The sequence below is a fragment of the Schistocerca americana genome, chromosome 5 (assembly GCF_021461395.2).
Source record: "Schistocerca americana isolate TAMUIC-IGC-003095 chromosome 5, iqSchAmer2.1, whole genome shotgun sequence".
Classification (NCBI taxonomy): Eukaryota; Metazoa; Arthropoda; class Insecta; order Orthoptera; family Acrididae; genus Schistocerca; species Schistocerca americana.
In genome coordinates this window covers 646203145-646214974 of record NC_060123.1, presented here as the reverse complement: position 1 = coordinate 646214974, position 11830 = coordinate 646203145, and the positions used below count along the sequence as shown (strand labels likewise).

General features: G+C 43.6%; 2 protein-coding genes across 2 annotated transcripts; both read right to left on the bottom strand.

Annotated features, from left to right (window-relative positions):
* Window positions 1–5757: 5757 nt before the first annotated feature.
* Window positions 5758–6708, bottom strand: LOC124616609. The gene has a single exon (XM_047144931.1). The coding sequence runs from the start codon at window positions 6706–6708 to the stop codon at window positions 5758–5760; it is 951 nt and encodes a 316-aa protein (XP_047000887.1).
* Window positions 6709–6859: 151 nt separating this feature from the next.
* On the bottom strand, window positions 6860–9139 carry LOC124616608. The gene has a single exon (XM_047144930.1). The coding sequence runs from the start codon at window positions 9137–9139 to the stop codon at window positions 6860–6862; it is 2280 nt and encodes a 759-aa protein (XP_047000886.1).
* Between the last annotated feature and the right edge of the window lie 2691 nt (window positions 9140–11830).

Here is an 11830-nt window from a genome sequence, read left to right as displayed (position 1 = left end):
CTCAATATCAAGATTCATTACCTTCATCATGGGGACCGCTCCTCAAAATGAAGTTTGTGTGTAACCATTTGAGGGACGAGGCTAGAGCGAAAATGCAGGAAGTTATTAAAGACTGTAGGAGCTACGAGATATTTTGTGACAAGTTTTTAAATGAATTCTGGTCGAAAAGTAAGCAGGACCAGGTTAAGCAAAGCATATTGATGATGCCAAATTGTAACGAAGGTGGTATAAGAGATCCAGTGTCGTGCTATCAGGAAATGCTGAGACGAAATAGGTATTTGGATGTGCCATACGAAACTGGGAGCTCATTAGGATCTGTATAACGAGGTTGCCAGTGAGATTGCGCAGAGATTTAGTGATAGGAGGCAGAGGCTTAGACGATTCCGCGTCATTTCAGCACTTGTTACAGGAACTGGGTAATGAGAGCAATATTGTGAACGGCGACACGACTCATAGGTCAGACAGAGTCGAGGATAGGAACGGCAGAAACTATCAGAATGACAGGAGAGCATGGAATCAGAGGAATGACGGAAATGGAAGCTGGCGAGGAAATAGGGGGCAGAATTCATGGGGATATCGACCGGCAAACTGGGAAAATAGAAAATGGGACAGAGTTGGAAGAAGAAGGGAAAATGAGAATGATGGGCGAAGAGAGGATAGGCAGTCATTGGGTTCACGACAGGACAATCACTGTCACAATGACGGAGGGACGAGAAGGTGACTACATGATAGGCGGGTACAAACCAGGACTATTAATGATGTAAATATTAGTTATATCGATTACAGAAAACTAAGGGAGAATCTGTTAGAGGAGGTAGGAGATGTGGGGAGTGAAGTCCACCCAATAATTAGCGTAGAAATAAATAATATAATCGTACCTTGTGTCATCGACACAGGCAGTGTAATGAGTGTTTTGAGGGAAGATGTGTTTAAGTGTTGTAGTCTTACAAAACCATGGCCAACGTTGCCATTGCGAAGGACAACAGTGAGAGGGGCAGTTACAGGAAAGGGAATTGAGGTGAAGTTACAAGCGCAGGTAGACTTTGTGTGCCAGGCGAAGAGGCTTAGCACAGTGTTCATGATTGTGTCATCTCTAACTGTTGAAGGGATATTAGGCGTTAATTTTTTGAACCAATATAAAGCAGTCCTTAACATGAGAAATGGTTCGATGGAGTTGAAACGAGATTCGGAGGAAATTACATTAAGATTCGACGATTGCTTATGCTAAAGATAACGCACACTTAGCATTATGTCTGGCGGTAAAGTCCGGTAGACAGGCACAGAATACGGGGTTCGAACAAGAGAAGAAAGAAATTCATAAATGTTTGGAGGAGGAGATCAGGGAGAAAATCTGGCATTTACGAGGGACCACGGTCTACAGGGAATTGCAGAAAATTTTATACGAGAAAAGAAAGTTATATAAACATGCTGCGGGTACAATAAGAAATTTGGTGTATAGATTCAAGGTCAAGCCTCATAAACAGTTTAGGGCACAAGTGTACCCGATACCTGTTGTGTACAAAGAAAGAGTGGAAGCTCAGATCGAAAGCATGCTACAACAAGGGATTATCGAACCAGCATCCAGTCCATACAACAGTCCTTTAGTTTGTGTTGAAAAAAAGGATGAGTCAATTAGATTAGTTTTGGACGCAAGAAGGATTAATAAGATATTAGAGCCAGAGACAGATCGGCCGCTGACACTTGACGAATTGCTACAAAAGTTCCACGGGATCAGAGTTCTCAGATCAGTTGATTTGAGAATGAGTTTCTGGCAGGTGGAGTTAGATAGGGGGTGTAGAAAATACACTGCTTTTTTGTGCTACGGGAAATCGTATCAATTCCAGAAACTACCAGTTGGGTTAAATGTATCATCCGCGGCATTTATCAGAGCGCTAAATACTGTCATTCCTAATGAAATAAAAGATAAGGTAACACAGTACGTGGATGATGTTCTGATAGCCGAAAGAAACTGGGAAGACCACAATAGAACGTTAAGCATATTGCTCGGTGCACTGGAGAGACATGGGGTGACCGTGAATTTGGGAAAGTCAGAATTTGGACGAAAAGAAATCGAATTTCTAGGTCACATTGTGACACCAGAGGGAATAAGACCAAATCCAGACAAACTCGAAGCAATCAGAGATTTTCCGGTGCCGAGAAAAAAACGTCAGCTATAGGGTTATTTAGGATTAATCAATTTTTACAGGAGGTTCATTAAGATTGGGGGTGCCGCGACACCCAGACTATGTCAGCTGACTGGAAAGAAAACGGTATGGAATTGGGACCCTGTCGCGCAGGAAGAATATGAGGCGTTAAAGAAGGCACTGCTATCGGCACCTCTTCTCGGGCATCCAGACCTAGGGAAAGAGTTTTGTATGGCCACGGACAGTTCCCGTTGTGGACTTGGGGTAACATTGTTCCAAGAGCAAGAGCAAGGAGAAGAAGTAATACAACAACCTATTGCATTTGCGAGCCGAGTGCTTAGCAAAGCTGAGAGAAATTACACAGTAACTGAGCTCGAACCTTTGGCAATAGTATGGGGTTTTAGTAAGTTTAGATACTATTTGTATGGGAGGCATACTAAAATCTATACTGACCACAAGTCACTACAGTTTCTGATGTCGGCTAAACTTAACCATAGACGACTCGCTAGGTGGGCACTCTATTTACAGGAGTTTCAGTTTACGGTCATGTATATTCCTGGGCCACAGAATATAGTGGCAGATGCATTGTCAAAGAACCCAGTAGGTCATGGTCAATGCTTTGATGAGGAGGTAAACGAGAACAGATATGATATATTGTGTATGCAGGGCATGCCGTTCGAGAAATACATAGGGGCGGTACTCACAAATATCGCGAAAGAGCAGGATAAAGACGCGTCATGGACAATGGTGAAGGACAGAGTTAAAGCGAACTTAGATGCCAATATAGCGCGCTTTTATACAATTCAGAACGGGGTCCTTTTCTACCGTAGAAATCCGAACACACAGGACTGGGTGTTGTGTATACCAAATGAAATAGACAACAAGTTGATCTGGTACACGCACCTAAGTTACGGGCATTACGGGGCAAGGAAATGCTGTAAGAAGTTAAGGGAATCAGGTTATTTCATTAGTATGGAGAGGAGGATCAAGAACGTGCTTGGTAGTTGCAAGTTGTGCTAGAAGGCAAAATCGTTAACTATCTCATGCAAAGCACCGCTTTTTCCGATAGTGCCAGGTAGATTGAGGGAATTCGGAGCAACAGATTTGTTTGGCCCGCTACCTAAGTCAGTGCAGGGATATAGATATGCTTTAGTAGCAGTGGAATTGGTGTCAAAGTATGTGACTTTTACGGCATTGAAACGTGCGATGGGAAGGACAGTGGCAGCAGTGATCGTTAAAAACTTTTTGCGAGAAGTAGGAACTGTAGAAAAGTTCATAGCTGACAGTGGACCACAATATAGATCCAGACAATGGCTAACCACAGTGAAGAGAAGAAGGATACAACCGGTGTTCATATCCCGATACCATGCTGCAAGTAACCCCAGTGAAAGAGTGGTAAAAGAACTGGGAAAGTTGTGTAAGATCTATTGCCATAGGCAACTTAGAAGCTGGAGTATTTTTCTCAAAGATTTTCAGGACATCCTCAATGAGCTACCACATGGAGCAACTGGTTTATCACCAATTACGGTACTAAAGAATGAACCACCACCAGATCGAGTCAGGGAGCTGGTAGATTTTCCGCGATCAGGAAAGCAGAGGCACACAGAAATTGTCAAGGTTGCGATAGAGCGTATTAAGAAAGCAGCTAAGGATAGGCAGGAGAAGCAGAAAGGAAAGATCCGTAAGATCAAATTGGCAGTAGGAGACAAGGTTCTAATTAAAACTCATCGATTATCAAAGAAGCACAGATTCCTAACTAGCAAATTCTTTACGGTATATAGTGGACCATTCAGAGTGAGGCGGATTGTCCATGAAAATGCTGTACTGATTGAGACGATCAAGGGAAAACAATCTCGTGGGCTTCATCACATTTTTAACATCAAATTATGGAAAAGTTAAGGATAGATCGAAAGTAGGCAATTTATGGTAGATAGTCAGTGTATTTATTTGTGGTGTGTAACGTTGTGCAGGTTCAAATCGAACATAAGAATTTTCAGGCAGGATGTCAGGAAGTATGACGGAATAGATTGGTTGAATGAGTCATGAACAGGAGTCGACAGAGTGGTGTATGTACGTATTTTTTGTCATATGAATAAGGATCAAGCAGAAACGACGTGATGAGTAATGAGTGGATAGAGATGGTAGATAATGAGGGAAGCGACGTAATAAATAGTAGTTCATAAAGGTGATATTTAAGGAGAGAAGCGACGTGAAGCAGTGTGATTAATAAAGAGAGATTCAATGAGATGAAACAGTGGTGAATAAAGGTGAGTAGAATTAATAATGGGGAGATGTCTTAGATGTATGTTACAGAGAGGCCTGTGTATGCTGCAATCAAGATTAATACCAATGGCGAGGGAAGACCAGGAAATGATGGAGTAATGGACGGACGGAGAGCCGAAATACGAATGAAGAGAGGTGGACAACTGCACAACGTGAAAGGACATAAAGGGAGTATGAGATCCAGATGGTGAACGTTGTGGAATACTGACGTAAGATGTAATATAAGTGTAAATATAATTCTTACCATAACATTTGCAACATGAAAAAAAAAGTAATTTTTGTTGTTGTCGTTGAAGCCTGGTGCCAGTATAACTACTCAAAACGGTACCAAGAATGTGTACAGTTATTTTGCAGGACGAATAATTTGTGTATTTTTTGTTCTTAGATTAAATGTCGCAATTATAAAGTGATATTTAGCAGGGTGAATAGTCGGTAAAGTGAATGCAGAGGTAAGCCAATGGAGAGAGGTGCCAGAGTGAAAGGACGAATTCGGAGACTGGAATGCTATCTCCGAAACAGCTTTGTGCGCGCGGGCTCTTCTTCCCGTGATGGCACATTGGAGTGTGAATGTATAGTGCGAGAGAACTTACTGTCCTCCCCTTGTTTCCACTCACAATAACTAGACGGAACAAGTTGTCTGTTATAATTGTTTATTACATTAAACGTTACAACTTGCACAGGCAGCGCGCCAACTGCGGCTCCTGGCTTAGCTGGAAGACATACACGCCCGTCCGCTACGGGGTCTCGCAGCTACCTGCTCGGCCGTTACAACGGCTAATCCTACCTGCGCACACAAAGGACCTGGGAGGTCCACTTCCGCACATAGGTTGCAAATTCTTCCTACAGGGAGCAGACTATACTGGACAGTCTGACCTGGCCAGTCTGAAGCTGCCACTAGATGGCAGTTGGAGTGAGTAGCAGAGTCCAAACATACTCCCACTCTAAAATAAGTTTTCTCATTTTACAAATACCAAAATTTTAACAAACATCAACCAAAACAAGTAAACAATAAAAATATAACTAGACACAATATTAATGCACATAAAACATGAATATACTAACATTTGGGATGCCCACATCACCAAACACCACTGTCAAGCTGCATGTGAAACACGATGGGTACTAACATGCAGGACACAAAACAATAGAGTATTAATATTATACTGCATAAAAACATGAAATCAATACTAACAGCAGTTAGTCCACAAGAAACATCCACAGCCTCCCAAGCTGATTTTACGAATTATGAGGTTATTCCAGTAAATGACAATTTGGCAGTGGCTCTGTATCATATAATCACTACACAGATCTGAGGGAACACTTAACTGATTCACTGTTTAGGTAGGGGACACAATTTTGCTATAGGCCTCTTAATATGCCCATTAGCAGTTTTTACCATTACCACATGCACACACTTATCAGGACCGGGAAACAGCTGGTCAATGACACCCAGCCTCCACACCAAGGGAGGCAAATTATCCTCCTTGACCAGCACATGATCGCCGATCTGGGGTTGCCATGCTCCTTCCGATGTCCATTTTTTGCGTTGCTGCAGATCATGTATATATTCTGTGGACCACTTCTTCCAAAAGGACTGATGCAACTGCTGCACAAGTTGCCATCTGTGCAACCTGTTGGCGGGAACCTCAAGGACAGAGGGTTCAGGATGAGCACAAAGGGGCTGTCCGATTAGGAAATGACCAGGAGTGAGAGCAGCAGGAGAATCTAGGTCATCAGAGAGAAGACACAACGGCCTTGAATTCAAGCATGCTTCTAGCTGAATTAACACAGTAGTCAGTTCTTCAAATGTCACCCCTGCATTGCCGACGACGCGTTTGAGATGCGACTTCATGCATTTGATTCCTGCCTCCCAGAGTCCACCAAAGTGAGGGGCACGAGGTGGAGTGAACCTCCAACTGATTCCCTCTGAGGTCGAATGATTCACCACACCTTCAACAGTAACATCGTTGGAGAGAAAACGTTTAAGCTCATTGTCTGCACCTACAAATGTGGTACCATTGTCACTGTACATGTGAGAAGGTTTCCCTCTTCTTGCAATGAATCTCCTGAGGGCGGCCAAAAATGAACTTGTTACCAAGTCACCAACTAATTCTAAGTGGATGGCCTTGGTTGCCATGCAAATGAATAAAGCAATATAAGCCTTGGTGGTAACTTTACTCCGCCTTCCACCATGCTTTACAGCAATAGGGCCTGCATACTCTACTCCACAGTGCTGGAATGGATGAGACCGGTTTACTCTAGCTGCAGGTAGCTGATCCATGAGTTGAACTGCTGTCTTGGACTTAAGCCTAAAGCATTTTATACATTTTCTGATAACTCCCTTGACTGTGTTACGCCCATTGGGGATCCAGAACCTCCTACGCAACACAGCCAACAAAAGTTGTGACCCAGCGTGCAACAGATTTTCATGTTCATCTATAATGAGAATTTTTTGTCAAATGATGCTTAGGCGGAACGATAATAGGATGGCACTCATCATATGGTTCATCAGCATTCATTAAACTCCCTCCCACTCGTAAAATACCTTCGGCATCAACAAACGGGTGCAAATCCCTTAATTTGCTATATTGTGGAATAGGGGAGTTGGCCTTCAACAAAGCGATCTCATTACCATATTCGTGCATGAATGCAGCGTATTCCTTCTGCAGATTCGGTTGTCTTTTAAACCTCCTCTCAAGATGCGCCAATCTCCGAGATGCTTGTTGTCGTGATTCGCCTAATGATTTACAGTCAGGTTTCACTGGTAGTCGAACCACAAATCTCCCTTCTTCATCTCGTGCCATGTGGCGCTGAAAGTGAGCCTCACATATTTTACCCTGCTTACTAATCGTTTTCGTAGACAGTTCCTCTAACTCCCAAAATCTTTGCAGTTTGGCATCTAAATTGTCACCTCTAACAAAGAACGAGGTCACTGTAGAACGAGGCATGTTGCATGCAGCTGAAGGCATCCTACCAGACAAAATCCAGCCAAATTTTGTTTCGACCAGTGAGGGATGACCTGGTTTCACCAGCCTTTCCTTACAAACAACGTCAAAGAAAACCTCAGCACCAAGAATTAAATCTACTGTGGCAGGCTTGTTGATTTCTGGATCAGCGAGCGGAAGATTACAGGGGACACTCCAGGACCTTGTGTCTATCTTGCTCACTGGTAGGTCACTGGTGACATGATCTACAATAGCACAAGTGGTTCTGACATGAAAGTCGTTGACCCTAGACGACAGTTCAACATCACAAGTGTAAGACACTGAGGCTGCAAAGGCATTGTTTATACCCTTCACAGGAAACGAATGTTTACTTCGTTTCAGTTTTAATTTCTCTGCCATGCCCTTAGATATAAAGGATAGCTGACTCGCACTATCTAGCAGAACTCTGCAAACCTGCGGTCTACCCATGCTGTCTTTAATGTTGACAACAGCTGTTGCCAATAAAACATTACAATGGATGTTTGCTTTCCCGTTTGTAGCTTGATGGGCCAAGGAATGGCCTCCTGGTTTACTATTCTGCCCATTCCTTGGTTCAGCAGGCTTGTGTAGCAGTATGTTGTGCCTTCCTTTACAGGTCTTACAAGGAGAAATCCTGCATTTAGTCGAGAAATGACCAGAGCAGATGCACAAAAAACAAAGCTTATTTTTTGTCACATATGCCCGCCGCTCATCGACATTTAGTGCCTGAAACCCCTTGCATTTAGTGATAGTATGAGGTTCACTACAAAAATTACATGATTCCTCAGCATCAGCATTAGCGAGATGAGCCCTCCTCACATGTCTTGTTTGATTTGAATTATTGACATTTCCTTGCGAATCCCTTGAGGTGTTATCCCTGAACCTGATCAACTCTAGGGCCTGACATTTTGTTTCCAAAAAATCTATTAGTTGATTTAATGTGGTGAATGTCGACCCAGACATCTTTACCTCCCACTCATGACGATCTGTGGGTCGCACACTGGACAGAATCTGTTCCGAAAGAATAACTTCATGAAGTGGAACATCAGGTTTGAGAGCTTCTAAGGCCTTCAAATGGCTGCATACGTGATTAATTAGTTGCCTATAATCGCTCGCTGCGCCGTGGCCGACTGTAGGCAAGGCCAACAAAGCCTTAGCATGTCTGGCTGCAATTATTTTTGGGTTGTTACACCTCTGCGTAATAAGTCCCCAGGCTATCGCTAGATTTCCTGCTGTGGCAGGTATATGTTTCAAAAGGTCCTTAGCTTCACCTCGCAAAGACGAATTAAGGTAATGAAGTTTTTGAACGTCATCAATTGAATTGTTATTCATAATGAGACTCAAAAACGTATCCCTGTATGATGACCACTTCAGGTAGTCACCTTCAAAATTTGGCAAGTTAATAGCAGGTAGTTTCAAAGTACTGACACTGCCTGATGGATTCGAGCCCAAAGGCTGCGGAATCTGGGTGTACCTCTTCATTGAACCCTTGAGAGTGGATTCAACAAAGTCCCACGAATCCTCGAATTCTGCCCTGTCCTTACTGTGATCTGCTGATTCGTCTTCAATTTCCAGCCGTGTTTGAGACGACTCAAAATCAGTCTGAATCCGAGTCAATCGATTTAATTTTGATTCCAACATTTCGATGCTGGCACTGTCTGCAGACTGCACAAAGCTCGCTAAGCGCGCGAGAGCGGTCTTTGCTACACCTCTCTGCTTGACTAATTTTGTTTTCTCTGAGGGCTCCATCTTAGGACCAGGAAGATGATAGCAGGAAGCCAACAGTTGCACTTACCAGGCTGCAGCGGCAGTACGGACTGGAACAGCAGCGGCCTTACGGGCACGGACACTGGCAGCTGGCGTGGCAGGCGTTGCAGTCTCCGACGGCGCGAAGTTTCGGCGGGAGCAGGAGGTGACGTCACCGACGATGCTGCACCGACGCGTTTCTGTGCCTCCCGCGTTACCATTAGAGACACATTAAATGTTCACAAATATGTCCCCGATCGTCGTTGTTAAGGCTGTTATTGTCGAAGTCCCGAACAGGCCTTGGGACACTCGATAGCAGGCAACAACGAAACCGATCACGTGCGCAGCTCACACGTGGTTTTTTAGAAGTTCATAAATACCGGAAAACAAATCCGCGCGAACGTAAATTCCGCGTGGTCACTGTATCCGGCCCGGAGGACCAAAAAATATGCGCGCGGGCTCTTCTTCCCGTGATGGCACATTGGAGTGTGAATGTATAGTGCGAGAGAACTTACTGTCCTCCCCTTGTTTCCACTCACAATAATTAGACGGAACAAGCTGTCTGTTATAATTGTTTATTACATTAAACGTTACAACTTGCACAGGCAGCGCGCCAACTGGGGCTCCTGGCTTAGCTGGAAGACATACACGCCCGTCCGCTACGGGGTCTCGCAGCTACCTGCTCGGCCGTTACAACGGCTAATCCTACCTGCGCACACAAAGGACCTGGGAGGTCTACTTCCGCACATAGGTTGCAAATTCTTCCTACAGGGAGCAGACTATACTGGACAGTCTGACCTGGCCAGTCTGAAGCTGCCACTAGATGGCAGTTGGAGTGAGTAGCATAGTCCAAACAAGCTTCATGTGCTGTGTGGTTGAGTATAAAGGAGCAAAGGTATGGTATGTTGTCGTGAGTGTGGTGGTGTTAAGGTTAGCTCACTTCTAGACCTATTCTGTTAGTGTATTAATGGATTGAATGAGAGGGAAAATGTGATGTCTGGGGGGAGAGAGTCGTAGAGTAGTGTGATCCATAACTAAAACGTTATTGTGCTTTATTGTTTGATTTGGATGAACCTCGATGGCAGGTCAGGATCTGACATCATGTGGATGGTTCATACATGTCCTAGAAATGTTGTTATATATAATAAAAAGGTAAAATATGTAAAGAGACACTAATTTCAGTCTGTCACAAGCACAAAGGTGCATTGTATGTTGTAGATTTAGAGTCATCAGTTTCTAAAATGTTTAATGTGTTAGGATGTTAAAGTAGTTTACTATTTAATAACATATGGTAGGTAATTGTGAGCTGTATAGATTATTTCTTATTTTTTTTGTTAGAACACTTTCAAGGGGTATTAATTTCAGTCTGTCACAAGCACAAAGGTTCATTGTATGTTGTAGTTTTAGAGTCAACAGTTTTTAACATTTTCACTGTGATAGGATGTTAGAGTAGTCTACTATTTGATATTGTAATTATGAGCTGTACAGATTGTTTCTTATTCCTTGTTTTTTTTTTTGTTTACACTTTCATGTTTTGTATGAGGGACGACAGGTACAGTCAATAGCACAAGTGTGGGCTGTATATAGAAAAGGGATAAATGTTGATGTTGTATGTGTATCTAGGGTGTATGATTTTACGTTTTTTGGAACAAAGATTCTTTTATTACCAATGTATCTAATAGACCATACATGTAATCAATCAGTATTTAAATACTGTAAGAATATCCTTTTGTCTGTAATGTTGCGAGACACATGGAAGGGTCTGACTGATTGGGTGTCGTAGCGCTGAGGGGCTACACAGAACGCGCCCGTACCACATAAGCCAAGCAGACGTCGGCATGGGAGAGACAACAGAGCCGGTGCGCTCCCCACTCCACTGCCAGTCGGGGTACACTCCACGCGCCCGCTACAGCAGGTCAACGGCCTGGGGCGACACGCACGTACCACTGACCATTCATAAGTTCCGCCACCCTTACAACTGAGGAAAGTATCCCACAGAGGCAACAGCGGGTGGTTTCTTCGGCTCAACGGCACGCGCGGCGGCGCCATGGCAGAATGAACAATGCGCGGCAGAGCCCAGCGGGCATTTTTTACCAGCAATTATTAACTGGTACTGGACTGTGGAGCCGTGAAACAAGATGACTGCTCGTATGTCTCCATAAGGTGGAAAGTGAAGGACTGGTGTTTCCACATTGTGAGTGGTGGAAAAGATTTTGTCTTTAGCATACAGGACGATTGTTTTGTTTTGTCTTGACCACTGAATGGTGGGATCCATAAACTTTTGGCAGTGACTTGTTAAGTGTGCTTTGTGAATTGCATGTGGGACGCTTGGCATACTTAAAGAGGACAGTTGTCATTTGGTGACTAATTATTGTATGAATGCAAGAAACTAAAGTGGGACATTGACATTTGCATTTGTAGTAGGAGACATTTCCTTAATTGGTGCGGGAATGAGTGCTGTTTGTTGGAACTTACGACTTTTAATTACACCATGAACTGAAAGGACAGAACCGTGGGTAATAGTAGTTGTAGGGCCATTTCTGGACGACCAGATTCGTGTGTGGATGGTACGATGAGAGTGACTATGACATTTGTGTTTAATGTGAGATACAGTTTACTGTTCAGTGCCTGTTCAAAATGCCGATTGGAGTGACTTAAAGACTTTCGTCCGGGTAACCATGGGAGAGGTTTGAC